We start from the raw sequence: 18565 nt of genomic DNA, 5'->3' as shown, positions 1-18565 counted from the left end.
ATTTTATGCCAGGGAGTGGGACTGTAGGACCCCCTGGCCCCCATGCAAGAAGATCAACATTATTCCACATTTTTGGGTGGCACGTTTTCATAGACCCTGGTTGCTTGTTTATCCCACAGTCGCAAACCTGGCAACACTGATTGACGTACACGACGCCAGCATCCGCTTTGATGCCCGAGGTGAAGTAAGTAGCATGTAGCTTCATATAATGCTCCTGAGCGAGTCAGACAAGGTTGACGACATCTGATATCACATCACAAACCCGGTCGACGGGACGACACTTTCAGCCTTGGAGGCAGGCACCGGGTGGGAATAGATCCGGATGGTCGCGACGTCCTCCTCCCCGCTCTGAATCACTGAATGTCTGCGTCTGCGTTGCCACTGGTGGTCCGAGTGGCTACTAGTACGACTGGCTAATTGGCTAAAGCTTTTTAACAAGTGCTGCTGTACGCCTGACTGGCGAGAGACGAAGAGCTGTCAAAACGAGGAAATCTTTTCAAGCTGCCCCCCCGCTGTCCTGTGTGTGTGACTGTTTGTCAACTGGCTGCTCCAACAGAGACCCCCCAGGTGTGACTTGTGTAGCATCGGAAACCCAGACGTTTTTATTTCCAGGGACTTATTATTGTTGAGTAGATGAACTAGGTAAAGGCTTCGTTTGTTTGCTTGTTTCTTTATTTGGGAGCGTGTTTACAGAGGACTTATTTTAGCTGCTGTTTTCTTACTTGTCTTGGTTTGAGGTTTCTACTGAACCCAACAAGGCACCAATCAATGTGTCTGAAATATTGGCTAGCCAGAACCAAGAAGGGTGTTTTTAGTATGTGAATGATACACTGACATGAAGAGAGTGTTACATATCGGTTCGTTGTACGTTTCTTCTTTAGATGGCTTTTGCCTTGATAAGAGGAGTTGTTTGCCAAATGGCAACGTGTCACACGGCTAGATTACAGCACAGGTCCGGGTGACAGGTTGGAAAATAAACAGGTGTGACAGGTAAACTGGAACATAACATGGCACTACGCATGCGTGTTGCGTGGCACATCTCTAGGGGTATGGTGCTACTGAATGGACTCATATCACTGGTTGAAAGTTTAACATTCCTGCAAACTGTGAAACTGGACAATTGAACCAAGGTGCATTCTCTCATTCTGCTGGATACAGTCTCTCTCCCTCTCTCTGACACACAATTACCACAAATCCCTTTGGATTTGCTGTCTTATCATTTTGTGGAGACTGAGCAAGTGAATCACACATGAAGTCCTAAGTGTCAAACTATACGCTAAAGAAGGATGCCTGTATTTTGGACAATGTAAACAGAGGTTTGATTTATTTTTTTGAGAATGAAGAGTAACTGGGCCAGTCTAGAGAAGGAACTGGGTCGTGGTTTTGCACCTGTGTCTTTAGTCAAAATATGTCTTAAACAAACATGATCTCTGTAGTAGTATAACCACCGTATGAGGTAAGCGCCGTAGACGCATGTCTGTTGGCTGTTTTTCAATTTGGTAGTGTTTGGTGTGTGTTGGTGAAGTGGGGATGTCTAGGTCGTTGGCTTGTTGACTGACTGTCAGCCAGACTGTTGTTTTTGCGCACATCACTGGGATCTGGCCAACCTGAAACAATCATGGCACCTATACTGTGGCTGTTGCTGCTGGGACTGTTATGCAGCCAAGGACAGGCTATGCCTCGGGAGGAGAGGCACAGGTTGAGGTGAGTGGAGAGAAAACGGCACATGATACTTAATGTATGGCAGTCTCCTGGACTTAGCCAAAGAAAGATATTACTCTTGGTGACACTGATCTGTTCTTCTGTTCTATCGTCCCAAAAGAGACCAAGTGGTTGAGATGTTCGACCATGCTTATCAGAATTATATGGTAAGTGCAACCCCCAGCTTTTTTTAGTGGCAGTTCTAGCTGAAGGAATTTAATAAATGAGTCATTGTGCTCTCTTCATAATTGCATTAGTTTCAGCTACAGTGAGCAACACATTTTAGGTCACTAATACTATGTCTATTTTTGAAATGCCTCTTGCTCTTTACATCCCTGCTGTGTTGTTAATGCAGCAGTGGGCCCTTCCAGCAACCCCACAAAGTAAAATACTGAGTGTTCATTTATCTCACAAGGACCCTTCCCGGTCCATTTCTACACATAATTCTTACGCTAAGCCATCACTCAGTAGGATTGTACAGTGTAAGCTAAGATATTGGGACTATTATTGCTATTTTTGTTGTGATGCATTAAAATTAGAGCTGGGACTCGATTAAAAAAATTAATCTAATTAATCAGAGGCTTTGCGATTAATTAATCTAGATTAATCGCATTTTAATCGCATATCAATATTCAACCCGAGAACAGCGAGAAACCTTTTTTTTAAATGTTTTTTGGTATCCCAGTGAATCAACGAATAGTGACTACAGGATACCACTCATTTTCAACATTTTACTGTCATTAATATACCTGTTGTGGAAATAATAATAAAAAGTCACCCCATTCTGTGTTGCCTGGAACTGGAGGTCTGAAAAAAAAATAGTAACAGTAACAAGTACATCTCAGTGACATCACAAAGCTGTACTTACTTCATATTGTTACTGTTTTTTGTCAGACCTCCAGTTCTAGGCAACACAAAATGGGGTGACTTTTTATTATTTCCAGTTTTCAGTACTATAGAAAAGCGCCCAGTGAGAAATGTTCCGCGGTGAAAAAAAAGGTGCGATTAATTTATCTGTAGTTAATCGCGATTAATTTTTCTGTAGTTAATTAATCTAAATTAATCGCAATTAGTCCCGGCCCTAATTAAAATGAATCACAATGTTGGTTTGAAAACATAGAATGTGCCGTTTCTGCAATCTATTGGAGCATGTATCTCTGCTGTAATGTTGATTTAACCGAAGTCCACTTCATCGACCGGAGTCCCCCAGGGGTCTATACTTGGTCCGCTCCTTTTTTCCCTCTACGGCACCCGTTGTGAGCTTGTAGATATGCTATTTTCTCAGTGAGATAAGCAAAGTGTGAGAAATCTTTCTATTTGTTTGTTACCCAGGACCATGCATACCCAGCAGATGAGCTTATGCCTCTAACGTGCAGAGGAAGAGTACGTGGGCTTGAACCCAGTCGAGGAGATGTAGACGATGCACTGGGCAAGTGAGTGGCCACCTGGTTTCCTTATATGAGGACAAAGTAGTATCAACTCTTTCTGTACCACATTCATTTTCAGCTCATATTAATACCCTTTTGGAGGTGGCCATTACAAGTTCTCTTCTATATGGAGAAAGATGGCTTTGCACATGGTAAATAAATAGTGATTGATTCTCTTTCTGTGTTTTAGGTTCTCTCTCACACTCATAGACACTCTGGATACTCTAGTGGTGAGTAGTTTGTTTGCTTTACAGTCATCTGATCTATTGTAGTTAATGACTACTACTAGTGGAAGTGAATTCAATGTTTCCTGACATTCTATTTTCACAAGCACCTTCTTACACATCTTGCAGGCCTTTGAATACTGTCATGAGTAAGTTAGTCATGATTCATTAAAATGTTGTATCCTATGGCTCTTGTTTGTTATTCACAGCTGTTGAACAAAACGGAAGAGTTTGACGCTGCCGTGAGGAGAGTCCTGACGGATGTGAGGCTGGACAATGACATTGTGGTGTCAGTCTTTGAAACCAACATCCGGGTGCTGGGGTGAGAATAGAAATGTTTACCTGCAAACAAAGATGGTTAAGAATAGAAAACCTGAAGGGATTTCACATGAACTCTGGTTTCTACTACAACTACTAGTGAACAGATGCGGCACCAGTATGTTCCTTAATTGTCAACCAAATAAATAGAACAGTAATGAGGAACTGTGACTGTGATCACTCGGCTATGAAATCTTGGTGGTGTCTAGCTTAAGCAGCTGTTCTGTGTGTGTGTGTGTGTGTGTGTGTGTGTGTGCACACTCAGAGGGCTGCTGGGAGGACACTCCATGGCTGTGATGCTCAAGGAGGGAGGGCAGCACATGCTGTGGTACCAGGATGAGCTCCTGCACATGGCCAAAGACCTGGGCCACCGGCTGCTGCCTGCCTTCAACACCAGCAGTGGCCTGCCTTACCCCAGGGTGAGAGAGCACAACACTCTCACGTCTAGGCTACACACTGTATCGTAGCTGTCGGGGCAAAAACCTCCTCCTCCTTCTCCCAGAAAAGTATCGAGAGCTTGTAGATCTGCTATTTCCAAGCTCGAAGCGTGGCACGAAGCGCCATGTTTTCTAGCTCGTCGATCTGCTACTTTTGATACTTGAATTAGAATCCTGAAAAGTAACTGTTTTGGATGTGAAATTTCCACCCGACAGAGACGATATGTGTGTATGCATCCCATTCGTAAGGATTTATTACTGACTATGCTTCTCATTACACTAGACTAGTGTAAAGTCTACAAATGTCATTTGTAGATAATCATGTAGACATGGTCTAGTGTTGAACCAGGATGTACAGATACACACACACACACACACACACACACACACACACACACAAACACACAGTATGCAGCCAGCATACACATTGACACACATTAGCACTAGACAATCAGAAAAAATACATGCACATTTGACAAGAAGGAGGGCCACAGCGAAGGCAAATGTCACTTTCAGATAATGACAGCATCATTCTATTTGCACACAGATGTCAGTTTTTAGAGGCAGACCTTTTCATGGTTTACTAGTTTTAACACTGTTGAGTCTGAAAGTACATTCAAATTTTGTTATTGTTCTTCTCAATAGGTGAATTTGAGACATGGTGTCAGGAGTCCGGAAAGCAGGACGGGCACCGAAACTGACACCTGTACTGCTTGTGCGGGGACCATGATTTTGGAGTTTGCGGCTTTAAGTCGTTTTACTGGGGATCCCGTGTTTGAGGTAAAACAACCCTTTATATTATGAGATAATCCATTTGATCGCACTCTTAAATTAAGCATTTTTAAATATATACATATATTTTTTATTAGGGAATTAAAGGTATATTCAGTGATTTCACTCAAAAAACCTTAGGTTTCGTTTTTGGCTGTGGGACCCAGCCTTTCGTCCAATCAGGATAGAGAGTCAAAAACAAAACCTAAGGTTTTGTGACCCCCAGGGGTTAACTGGGAACAGGGAGGAACTCCTTATATGGCCAGCACACTCTATAGTAGGGAGGATTATCACAACAAAACAAAAAAATAAGTGATATTTGAATTAAATGAAATCACTGAATATACCTTTAAATGTAAGTCTATGCTGATATTTCTTCTAAAATATCACCACGAACTAAAGTAAGTTGAACTGCATTGGTTGTTAAAAGGTATAAAACTGGCATTTTCAATGGTTATGACTGCTTTACAACAACTTTATTTTTCACTCACTGTCAGATTTCCCATTGGCACAACTTGGCAGCAAACTGCAGTATTAGGGCCTCCTGGCTGGTGGTGGCCGGTGAGGGAGAGATTATGGTGTCTTACTCTATGTATTGATCAGTTGATTGATGATGTGCCCACACACACACACACAAACTCATACATCGACAGATCCACGCCCGAAGAGCCTTGGATTTCCTGTGGGAGAAGAGACAGAGGAACAGCAACCTGGTGGGGACGACCATAAACATCCACTCTGGAGAGTGGGTCCGCAGGGGTGAGAGGCAGCAAAGAGAGAGAGAGAGTGGGCACATATATGCACGAAGAAGCGGCAAGGAAGCGTAGAGCAGGCGTCTCTTCCAGGTTTTTAGACAGCTGGTGGAAGGAAATGAAGCTCGCGCACGGCTTCAACTTGTAACGTTTTTTGGCCGACGCATGTCGGTTGAAGTTGAAGCCGTACGCAAGGGTCATTTCCATCCACCAGCTGTCTAAAAACCCTGAAGAGACTCCTTGACTAGGCGTTTCTTGACGCAACAGTGAAGTTGCTTATTATAATTTATAAGTGACTTTGGGCTTGGTTGTCTGTAAAGCTGCTTGTAAATATTGTTTGTAGGTGGTTTTTAGGCTTGTTTTGAAAATGTAGTTGCTTATTTGGGCTTGTTTCCTAATGTGTTCAAAGGGGCTTGCAAACGTGAAGCGAGGAACCCAAACTGAATCCAGGTCTGGTGAGTCGCGGGCATGTGCGTAACGAGCACGAGCGCAACAAATTCATGAGACCGCGCTCACGTAAATACGCTTGCGTTGTCGCACCGCAACTTCTCCGAGCATAAACGCAGGTCTCATTGAAAATGAATTACAGGCGCGTTTTATCGCTCCCAGTTTGCAAGGCCATTTTAGCATGGGTTCTCAAATCTGGCAACGCTTGGGCTGAAGGGAAAGTGGGAGCTTAAGAACACAAGCATGCATGTGGGGAAAGTGGAATTATAAAAAGAGCTGACAATGTTTCTTTCTTTAGAGACGTACGTACTGTATATGGGGCGACTGAGGGTGGATTAGTCAAAGTGTTAGTGTTTGGTTTGTCACGCTACATGGTGTTCTGTGTTTACACCTTTCTAGACAGCGGAGTGGGAGCAGGAATCGACTCGTATTATGAATACCTGCTGAAAGCCTACGTGCTCCTTGGAGATGACCTGTTTCTGCAGCGCTTTAACATTGTGAGACAACACATACACACACACATATACCCATACATAGACAGGGTAACCAGATCCTCGCTTTCTGGATAATAGGATTCTGTTATGATACAGGACAGGGCTAGTAGTGAACATTCTTGGCTTAACCCTTTTGCTTATCGTATGCCTTTCAGTTTTGATATTATCCTGGATTGGATTTGATCAGATAGAGACTTTGTTCTCAAACCTTTTGTTTTACATTCACAAGATCAGTTCATGACACCACTGGCTTCCAATGTCCCCTTTTGTTCTGCTCTGCGCTGTTTGTAGGTCACCAAGCATCATTCACTCTATTTATTTTGTAATATGTTTGCCACTGTGGCCAGTGGACCATAAAGTAGAGGTCCTGCCCTGTTGACTACACAGTAAAATGTGTTAATTTATCCATTTGTAACTCTGAGAGTTTTATGAATTCACTTTGTATATTCCTTACAGCACTATGCATCTATAATGAAGTACATAAGCCAACCCCCTCTACTGCTAGATGTCCATATCCACAAACCTCTGCTTCCTGCTCGCACCTGGATGGACTCTCTACTGGCCTTCTTCCCAGGACTTCAGGTCAGACGCACGCACAAACACAAAAACACGCGCCACACTTGGGTATTAACTTCACACCTTCGGGGATAATTATACTCTTAATGGCACTCGCTTGTGGCTCCAAGCCTCCAACTGCTGGTGCTCTTGTGTCTTTACCACATAATTGCATCATCCCGGTTTTGAAACATCTCAAATGGTGTCTCATGTCTCTCTATTTGACTTTGTGTCCTGTATCTCCTCTCTGTAAATATCGGAAATAATCTTTTCATCTTTTTGCCATAAATGACACAATGCAGGTGTTGAAAGGAGATATTCGTCCCGCCATTGAAACCCATGAGATGTTGTACCAAGTTACAAAGAAGCACAACTTCCTCCCTGAGGTAATCTGTCTCTCTTTCTCTGAATACTCACTTACCATCTGTTTTATTCTGCCCCAGGCTCTAACATTGCCACAATGAATGAGTTGATTCACTGAAATATGTGATGGGGGAACACAAATAACTCCATATGGCTCATGTTGGCAACGAAAACGGTGGTGGAAGTTAGCTTTCATTTTATGCCTTCTGGGCTACGTTACAGCTTTGCCTCTGTGTTCTAACTCTACTACTTGCAATGGAGGCTTGATCCCTCGTTTCCCTACCTCCCTTCCTCAGGCCTTCACAACTGATTTCAGGGTACACTGGGCTCAGCATCCCCTGAGGCCTGAGTTTGCAGAGAGCACCTATTTCCTTTATAAGGTAATTTATCAAGGATGTGTGACATAATGCTGAGGTTCCAATGCTGCATTATACTTTGTTAATACAAATACAGTACACTAAAATATTGATGGCATTGAACAAATCCCATCTGATACACATGTGACCCCTACAAATCAATGCTTTACACACAGCCTTTCATGAATCGCACAACTCTCTTTATTTAAAAGATCTACACTAAAATATAGTTGGATATTTACGAAGAGCCTTTTGAATGAGGGCCAATGTTCAAAAGCAAAATCTCTGTGTACACCATAGCTGACTTTGTGGGGTGGAAGATGTTTCTCTGTCACACCAAATTAAAAACAACTGAGACAGTATCAGCTATTAATCAGGGGCAAGCACAAACTGTAGATTACTAACTGCCATTCCATTAAAATTTCATGAAATAGATTTTTGCTATAAGCTTGGAGTTACTCCCCACAGTGCCGCTATCCTGGTTCATGCTCTCGTCACCTCCCGCCTGGATTACTGTAATTCCCTTCTTTTTGGTCTCCCCCCAACTTCTCCATAAACTCCAACTGGTCCAGAACACTGCAGCACGTATCATCACCAGAACCCCTGTCATCAGTCACATCACCCCTGTTTTACACCAACTCCACTGGCTTCCCATAAAATCCCGCATTGACTATAAATCCTTCTCCATACTTTCAAGGCCATCCATAACCTCGCCCCCCCATACCTGTCTGACCTTGTCCACGTCAACGTCCCCACCCGGTCTCTCAGGTCTGCCTCCTCCCTCACCCTGAAAGTCCTCCCAGCCCGTCTGTCCACCATGGACTCAAGAGCCTTCAGCCGCTCTGCCCCTCACCTCTGGAACTCCCTCCCCCCTGACATCAGAAACATGGACTCTATCACCATTTTCCAAACTCACCTCAAAACACACCTGTTTAGGCAGGCCTATATGACTCTGTGTGACCTCTAGTGTCTTCTGCTGCAAGCTGTGTTTTGTTCTGCTTTTAACTGTTTTTGTACTGTTTTAAACCTGTACGGCGACCTTGAGTGCCCTGAAAGGCGCCTTATAAATAAAATGTATTATTATTATTAGTTACTGTATACTGTTTCATATGAGGAACGGAGAATATGAAAACACTCAGAAAAACTATGAATATGATGATTACATAGCTGTGTAGACTATTGTGTAATGCTACTAGTTCGGCTAACTGAGAGGACATCTAGCAAAGCTATCCTTCAGTGGATCGTGTTTTGTCTGTGATGGTGATGCCTAACCCAAACATAAGTTTTTATTCATTCCAATATTCAATTCCAAAAACACAATTTATTAAATCGCTAATCGAAATTATTTTGTGACAATTAATCATCAACTAAATGTGTAAACGTGACAGCCCTACCTGTCTGTTTCTCACACAAGGCCACAGGAGACCATTACTACCTGGAAGCAGGGCGCACAGTTCTGGACAACCTCAATCGCTTCGCCCGTGTCCCTTGTGGCTTCGCTGCCATGAAGGACGTGCGCACCGGCAGCCACGAGGATCGGTGAGAACACTGAGGCTAATTTATACGTTGTCAAATAACTGTCATGAGTGACCAATAACTTTTTTATTTTCAACTGAGAAAACTGTTGATGCTGTCATTAAGACTGTATACAGTATATTAGCCTTGGAGGATGATGATGCTGACATGCTACTGCAAACATCACTGTACACACTTGGTGTATGAAGCTATTTGGCAATTGCTGTTGTTGTTACATTATTATTATTTTGGAGGCGAGGTGGGTTGAGATGGTGGATTAATAAAAAGAAGATGATGTAGAAAGGAGGAAAGACTCCCATTATGAAACGTATTTGTGATTAACATTTCGAGCCACCAAGCACTTCCCCAGACTGAGGAAGAGCCTGGTTGTTTGAAATGTCAATCACAAATACAGTCTGCAACTGGGAGTTATGTTTTGAATGCAGATTTATTTTATTCAGCACCTGACCCGCTAGTAGGTATGGGACGCGTGTGTCTTTTGCACTTTTTCTCCAGTTGGAAAAAGCCTGACATGAAGTTATCATTGAATTGAATATTAAATATATAATGTAGCCTAGCTTTATTGGCTGTGTGCTGTCCATAGTGCCTGACTGTCCCTCTCTTCTCAGCATGGACTCCTTCTTCTTGGCGGAGATGTTTAAATACTTGTTCCTGCTGTTTGCTGATCCCGAGGACCTCCCGTTTGATGTGGAGGACTACATCTTCACCACAGAGGCTCACCTCTTACCCCTATCTCTCTCCATGGCACCTCACGCTCCATCTGCCCCCAGCAATAACACAACGGTAACCACAGTGATTTCACCAGAGCTACAGACACACCTTTTTACGCATTTAACATCTTTATTTGCGTTCACATTTAACAAGAAATACATGGACAATAATAGATGCACGTGTTTGAGGATACAGCTCACAGATACAGTAAGCATTGTCTCCTCCATGTGTGGCAACTGAACAGAATTTAGCCAATGCCTTTGCTCTTGGCATTCCTGCAATTCGCAGGCCTCTTACAACAATACAACACGAATTGACAATGAAGGGGACATTTATGTGTCATTTACGTCATATTGTCTCTTTATTGTTGATGGCGCCGTGATTGCGCCGTTGTTGTTTTACAACACTATTACATCACCTAATCAACATGAGATATACTTTAATATATTAGTGCCCCTCACTTCACACGGGTGTGATCTTTGTTTTTCTCCTAAATTTATATCCCATGATTTTGGGCTGACCAGGGGGTGGCAGTATAGAGACCAGGTCACCAGGATTACTGCATGCTTTTTGCGAGGATACCTACCTAGGGGACACACAGAAAGGCCCTTTCGCCAACCCTACTTAGGGTATAGTATGGGCGCTGATGATCCCGAGGAGAGGACCACGCCCACAACGTTCCTTGGCAGGAATCAAACCTGGGACCTTCTACCTGTGAGGCAACAGCACTACCGGCTGCACCACTGTGCCGGCACAACTAACTTCTTTCTCATTTTAGTCAGAGGAGGAGATGGATGACTCTAACTTTGATTGGACCTGCCCTAACACCCGCCTCCTGTTCCCTGACCCCGCCTTCCCCCGTAACCTGCGAGAGCCAATCCGTAGCGCCGTTGACAAAAGCTGTCCTCGTTCTGCTCCTTATCGGTATGTCCACAAACCTTTTATCTCATTGCTGACACAAATGTTTTCTTTTTTTTTACGTGTCAAAATGACAGGAAATTTTACATTTTTTATTTAGTTTTTAGTCATTATGGGGGATTCTATGACATCAATTCTACAAGACAAAAAAGAAATAAATTTGAACACTGGTTTATTTGTGGTCTGGGTATTTGATTCACTCCCTGACAGCAGTGGTGGGAAAAGTACTCAAAAATGTTTTAAAGATATTTTGGGGCGCTTTTTGCCTTTTTTATTGATGGATATACAGTAGCTTGACAGGAAACGGGGAGAGAGATTGGGACACACACACACGCAGCAAAGGTCGTCGGGATCGGGACTCAAACACGCAACACACTGTCTGGCTGGATTACCAGCCTAGATGCCCAGAAGCTAGCCTCAATACCCAGGCTTTCATTTCGTCTGCACGAAAAATGAAAGCCTGGATTTACGCGTGGGCTGCACTGGTCTAAAAGTGGGAGTCAACCCTTCCACGTAGGCGTCGCTCCAAATTACGTGACGTCAGGGCTCTGAGCGGTGTGCACACCTCAAAATAACACTGTGAGGAAATCATTACCAGTGGAACTTCAAACGAGGCTATGCAAGGAAAATTAGGTGAATGGCTGAATAACCCACCACACCGTCTAAGTTTGACAGTCCGTTAGAATGGTATACTCCAGCAACCAGTGGTTTCTGCTTCTGGTCGACACAATACCAGTGCTGCACTGAGGGGGAGGAGAGACCGCGGCTGACGGACAAATCGGTGAACCAATCAGGGTGCACGTTTTTCTGAGCCGTGGCCCTCCCATCTAGGCCAGAAATGTCTAGCGTTACCTCAGGCTACCGAGAAGTAAAAGTATTAATACTACAATGTTGAAATACTCTGTTACAAGTAAAGGTCAGGAATTCAAAATCGATTTGAGTAAATATGAACTATAAACATGTACTTAAAATACCAAAAGCAAATGTACTTGTAGTGGCATAATTTTCCACTGTCTGAATTCCATTTGCCACTTTCACTAGATTGATGCAGGCTTATATTACACTGTGCGTGTGTGTATATACAAGTGGGGTTACTGTCTTTGCACATCCATTTGGCAGAAACTGGACCACAGACACTACTCACAGACTCCACGATGCAGAGATGACATTTATGGTTCTTTACTGAAAGATGCAGCAGTACAAAACTGCACACAAAAAAGAAACAAATATTGTCCTTGCACAAGTACAGTTTGTCATCTGTTCCAATAACCGGTTAATACATCCAAACTAGTGTCCTTTCGCTTTCTCTCATGTTACATCACTGAATAAATATCTGAATCAACTTTAGGGGGCGCTCTTTACCAAATTACTGTACTCAAACACAAGGCAATATTAAAATATGAATTAAGGTGATACTTTTGGCATAAAATAATTGAAATGAAAGCACAGTGAAACCTTTCCTACATTGTGGTGGGGTCCAAAATGTGTTGGGTTGGAGCTATTCCCGGTGTGTGGCATAAGGGTGTCGAAGCCTAGAGGCTATGGGCAACCCCACAAAAGTTTTCTTTGATTTGATTTCACATTTAGCTGTGTGATATGTTGTTTCTTTCCTTTTTCTTAATGTTCTTTTTCAACTCTCTGTCCATCCTTTATACCCATCCCTGCCTCCAGTGAGCCCGGTATGGGCCGTCCTCCCCTGAGGGCACAGGATTTCATGGCAAACAACCCTGAACATCTGGAGATGCTGAGAAGGATGGGAGTCAGCCTCATCCACCTGAAGGATGGCAGGGTGCAGCTGGTACAGCACGCCACACAGGTAAGCAAGTGGAAGTAGGAGAAATGGCGACACTTTCTAAAAGTAATTTCTCTCTGTCCTACACAAATGTAATTGATTTAATTGTGTACGTGCGTGCTCATACACACACACACACACACACACCCCTTTTCAACCTTTCCACCTTTCTGTCTTCTCACTGGGGTGCACCTCCTCCAGGCGGTGAGTGCGGTAGCTGCAGAGGACGGCATGCGTTTCATGCAGGAGATGATGGAGCTTTCCAGCCAGCAGCAGAAGGAGCAGCTCCCACCCAGGGCCATTCAGATCGTGTCACACCCCTACTTTGGCAGAGTGGTACTGACTGCCGGCCCAGCACAGTTTGGCACCGACCTGTCCAAGAGCACCACAGGGGTGATTTTCCAGCTTTAGAAACTGCCAATTTTCAAACCTGTACCTAATTATGTCTGCACTCTGCATGTTTGTTTTTCCCTAAGCCGGTCACTGACATTACCTTCAGGCATTTTCTCCTTTTGAGTGAGAACCTACTTACTTCCCTCGAGTGTTTATTCAGAAAGAGGCATGGATAAGATTTAGGAAATCTCAAATCCCTATTGGGATTTGGGATTGTAGGATTGTGGCCAGCAGGACAGCAAGAGGCATTAGCCTGCAGTACCACCCAGTATTAATTGTTGCGCCATTCATTTTAGACCGTAGCTGAATCACTATTCTCCACTTTCCTCCTGTTTGCAGGTACGGGGTTTTGTTACTGTGGCCGAGCCCTATAGCGGCTGTACTGAGCTGGCCAATGCCGAGTATGTCCAGGGCCGCATCGCCCTGCTTCAGAGGGGTCAGTGCATGTTCGCTGAGAAGGCTCGACACATCCAGAAAGCCGGCGCCATCGGAGGCATCGTCATCGGTGAGGACAAGCAACTAATCAGACGAGACACAGGATATCAACTCAGTGACTAGATTAGGCCCAGATAATTGAATTACCTTTTTAAGACGGCCGGTCGTCACGCTTCCTGCACGTTGCAACGATGACTGAATAAATACAGTAGAACTTGTATAAGCTGATTATAAATGATCGACCGTGAGACTGTGTACACCACTCTGATCTCAAGTCTTTTCTCTTCTCATCTCCCTCGACTATCTCCCTTCGCAGATGACAATGAGGGAAGCAGCAGCGACACAGCCCCCCTGTTTCAGATGGCCGGGGATGGACGAAACACAGAAGATGTCACTCTGCCTCTCCTCTTCCTCTTCCACAAGGAGGGCAACATCCTGCTTGAGTCTTTGAAGGACTACAAAGAGGTGGAGGTGTTAATGAGTGACAAGGCCAGGGACAGAGGTGGGGACAGCATTTGTGGTACATTTCTACAGCATTTCAGCTTTTCAAGCATGGAATGCGGCTCAGCATGCTTCACGAAACTAGATCACACACTAGATGTGCTTTTTTTGTGGTTGAAACGTATTTTCCTTGTTTGTCGCTCTCATAATCATCACTCCATAAACCTCTCCTAAAATTTGACGTACAGGAATACAGAGATTATGACTCATACTGGTGGGCCCTCGTGTACAGTACGTAGCTGTACTGGAGGAGGGTGTTGGAAAGTATTGTCTGAACCCCCCCTCCCTCCGTCTCCCAGGTTCCTCTGTTCCCTGTGGTGGACTGTAACGGTGCCTCTCCTCTCTTTTTCCATTATTTCTTTTTCCTCCCCCTCTTGGGATGAGCAGCAGCCATATTCAAAGGTAACCCTCTCCCAGGCACCTTGGGCGCCAGTAAGTATCCTCTGCTTTCTCTTCCTCCTTATCTCTGCAATGATGGTTTCCCGCCCCCTTTTTGTCATGCTTTTCCCTGCCATTCTACTTCTTATCGCCTCTTTACAACCACGTTGCCCATAGTACTGAATGTCTGACGTCCCTCTCTCTCACTCCACCTTAACTCATTGTCCGCCACCAAAACCCCTGGGCACTGTCTGTTACCGCCACCATAGACTCTTTCTATTTCACATAGAGAACAAGACCGTTTCCGGTCCCCCAAAAATAGTTGGCGATAATCAGCTAGAGCTAATGTGATCATCGTCTATTTAAGAGTATTCAGATGCATTCATATTTTAACCGTTCGGTAACCGGGATTTACTATTGAGCCACTAACGGCTATACTGTAGATCAGAGGCCCTATCTATCATCTATCTATGCCTTTTTTGGGGGGGAGATGTCTGGCTTTTAGAAATTGCGTCACTTCACACAGGTGTGTTTTTTTTGAGGGGTGCTATCCCCTCCTATGCCCAGCTTTGTGTGACACAAACATTGGCTGATGATTGGCTTATCGCCCCATAGCGATGATTTCATTGGCTGAGCAAAATATATATTGAGGATAAAAGTCGGGGCAGAAATGTGAAGACGCCAAAAGTGATTGGCCGGAATGACATTTGTGATAATTTGATTGGCTGAGCACGGAATGTGATGTATGATAACTTGATAAGAGTGCCCCTCACTTTTTAAGGGGTGCTAGCCCCTCCTATGCCCAGCTTTCCGGGTTTGTTGGAACACAAACATTGGCTTGTGATTGGCTGATCACCCCATATAGCGATGATTTGATTGGCTGAGCAAAGTACATATTGAAGATAAAGTTGAAGACGCCAAAAGTGATTGACCGGAATGACGAATTGAATGATAATGGCGCCCCTCACTTCACACAAGTGTGATTTTTCAATTCTGAAAAGCTGTGGGCAAGAACAGACAGACATCTGAGGTTGAGACTAATAACTTTCCATTCAGATGCAAGGAGACAATCATGGCAACAAGCAATTAACTGTAATGGTACTGAGTCTTAGGGCTTTATGAAGGGAATTACTGAGATCTACCAACCAGAGCTGAATTGATATGTGGATGAGGGCAATATCTACCTGGCCCAGCCGGGCCTTTATCAGTTTCATCCCCGGTACAACTTATTTTGTGGTACAATTTTCTCTCTGTTCAGATTGGTTGAACAAGAGTGCTTTATTCAGTGGGAAACATGACTCACCCTCAGCACTGTCCTGTTACAGCTGACAGCATCTTGATTCTCTATTTCTGACTGGGGATGACCGCATAGATGTGTGTGTGTGTGTGTGTGTGTGTGTGTGAGACTTTATTCCTTCTCAACAAAAGACATGTTAATATAAAAACCTTTTAATGAGTCATCTCTATTTGTATAGGTATATTTATTCAAACATGTACTGTGGTGTGATCAAAATGGAACAATTATTATATCCAAACCGGGCTTTTTAGATTGCTCAGAGTGCAAATCACTTCCTCTGCTGCTGAGTTGGGTTGTGAGCTCTCTGTTAATCATCACCATGCATGTTTCAGCTTGACCTACATTTTCAATTTGAATCAATTGAAGTGACATTGTGACACTCGTGCATTCAGTGCAGCGGCCCAAGTCCGGCAGCTTGTAGATTGGGAAATTTGGTATATATCTTTTTTTTATTGGCCTAAAATATTGTCTATATACTGTACATACATTAATGAATCCACTTGCTGACCGGCTGTCTGTATTGAGCAATTTATATATTATATTTGACGTGTCAAACTAGGGGGTTTTCATGATTCTGAATCCATTCCAAGCATTAGTTTTGCACAAAAAACACTCCTTGGGCTAAGAACGGCCATAGCCGTCATCAACAATGTGATGAAGTCAGCACATTTGTGTGCCAAGTGGTTATGGCTTTATACATAAAGCATAATTGAAAATCTGGCCTTATATCAGATGTTAATGGTATGGTCACATATATCCCCATATAAGAAGAATTGCTCAATACCGACAGCCGGTCAGCAAGTGGATTCAGGAATGTATGTAATGTATATAAACAATACATAATAACAAATTTCCCACTTTAAACAAAAGAAGCCCGTTGGCTGCCAGACTAACCTGACACGGCCACAATGGCAGAGAAGAACAGCTGCTGTGCAAGGTTTGAATTTGTAATCTTTGTTGACCGCCCTCTCAATCACACCGTCTCTCTCTCCTCAGGTGTGGACGTACACGAAGAAGAGGACTGCGTAACGCAAGACACCACTCCTGCCTCGTTCACGGCTATCGACCAATCCCAGATGAGCACAGTGGAACTGGACGAGGCAGCCCCTGAGGAAGCGAGCCCCTGTGAGGAGGACGTCGGTCCTATGGGTGAGGAAATCAGTCCGTCGGAGGTGGAAGCGAGCCCAACGGAGACGACGGAGCCCGCTGTAGAGAGAGACTCTGATAAGGAGGAGGAGCCTGAAGGCGACGTGGACTCGAGCAACCAATCGGTAGATGAGTTGCTGTCTGATTGGCGTGAGGACTTGGAGGCATTTAAACAGATGGAGAAGGATGAACTCTGACCGATGTCTGACAACTCTGCTCCTCTGCGACACCCCCCTCCCCCCCACATCCCCCAGGAGAGCGTCATGATCCCAGTGTGGAAATGACTCAGTGGGGGGGATTATGTCTCCGCCTATAATCAAATACAAATTAACTGATGGGACACTTTTATGAGTGGGGAAATAGTTTTTGATCAAGCATGGCAAATGAGGGATGGCTGTGCCTCTCACCTCGTCCTCTTCTAGTGGCAGTCGGTGCCAAGGCACCGACTTGAACTGTGAAGGACTCCTCTTTGCCCCTTTGATGCTTGAGAGACAAAGGTTTCAACTCCACTTTGTGACTCAATTTGACTTTCAATTTGACTTTATTCTGATTCATAACATACGACAGTAGTCAAACTCTAACCTGGACCAGTCTGCATCATAACATATCTCTCTCTCTAAAAAATCTGGTCTTCTTTTCAGTCTCTTCCTCTGACCATTTCTGACTTTATTTTGTTTGAAAATGGTAGATCAACTTGAATGCTGGTTGAACAATTCTTTGCTGATTTTTATTAATTGTCTGACTGTTGGGTAGATTTTTTTTATATTGAACTGTGCCGATCTAATTGGTGGTTGCAATGTTTACGGTTATCTTTAATCACTTGTATGGCTTTAATGTGAGTGTGAGTGTGTTGATGGATGGGCAAGTGAAGCGCTGGTGGTTGGTCACAGGCTCCAACCACCACCAGGATCTCATCAAAAGTTAAAGTGCATCAAGCCAGCTATCCAGGAAGACCTATGAAGTCAAATAATGTGCTATTGTAAATATGTATTTGTAAAATACTAATGTTGCCCATATAGACAGAAATAATATAGAGCTGCTTTGCTCAGGTTCTGGTCAGTTTGAGTGATCAGATCTCCCCCAATACCAGTGAGACACCCGACACATGACCACATGGATGAGTCCTCTGCTCAACCGTCCTGACTCTAAAACTGACAGTACCAGCAGAGGCCTCCGGGGGGAGGGGACAGAGTTTGATCTATGCTGCAAACTGCCTGACCAACTGGAAGGGGAAAATAAGTAAAACATATTAAAGCCAATGAGTTAAGAGTGAAATTTAATAAAAAATAATAAGGAAATTGCTTTGTCTGCCTTTCATTTGACCTGTTTAGTGATTGAGGCTTTATTTCAATGTTACTGAAATATAGTGAAAAGCAGAGGTGATTTATTATAAAGTTTGCCATTGTTATAAAAACAAAGTACAATTAGTTTTGCTCTGTAGAATTACTCGTCATACAGAATCTGAAAAAGAATGTACAGTACATCAGTGGTTTTCAACCATTTTTACATCAAGGCCCATTATTTATTCAGCATTTGAGCCACGGACCACGATTTGATGAGATCCATAGCCTCTCAGACCCAAGACTAAAGAATCAAGGTTAGCTACTGCCGGG

At 43.8% G+C, this 18565-nt stretch overlaps 1 protein-coding gene across 3 annotated transcripts; it reads left to right on the top strand.

Annotated features, from left to right (window-relative positions):
- The first annotated feature begins 154 nt into the window (after positions 1-154).
- On the top strand, positions 155-18250 carry edem3 (ER degradation enhancer, mannosidase alpha-like 3). Of its 3 annotated transcripts, none has more exons than XM_083767585.1 (20): positions 155-1704; positions 1823-1868; positions 3034-3134; positions 3319-3358; positions 3562-3674; positions 3936-4089; positions 4753-4887; positions 5532-5637; positions 6477-6574; positions 7028-7153; positions 7429-7512; positions 7786-7869; positions 9260-9384; positions 9990-10164; positions 10871-11016; positions 12682-12826; positions 13004-13195; positions 13535-13700; positions 13947-14132; positions 16803-18250. In XM_083767585.1, exons 1-20 carry the CDS (start codon positions 1619-1621, stop codon positions 17147-17149), a joined length of 2655 nt encoding a protein of 884 aa, XP_083623711.1. In that variant the 5' UTR covers positions 155-1618; the 3' UTR covers positions 17150-18250. The 3 variants fall into 3 exon arrangements, with proteins under 3 accessions (XP_083623711.1, XP_083623710.1, XP_083623712.1); XM_083767584.1 differs by having other exon boundaries at positions 13947-14150; XM_083767586.1 differs by lacking the exon at positions 16803-18250 and adding an exon at positions 14431-14491 and having other exon boundaries at positions 13947-14150.
- Positions 18251-18565: the final 315 nt, after the last annotated feature.

Source organism: Protomyctophum parallelum (assembly GCF_964188405.1).
Source record: "Protomyctophum parallelum genome assembly, chromosome: 6".
Lineage (NCBI taxonomy): Eukaryota > Metazoa > Chordata > Actinopteri > Myctophiformes > Myctophidae > Protomyctophum > Protomyctophum parallelum.
Note: the sequence above shows the minus strand (reverse complement) of the source record. Positions and strands in the feature narration are given on the sequence as shown.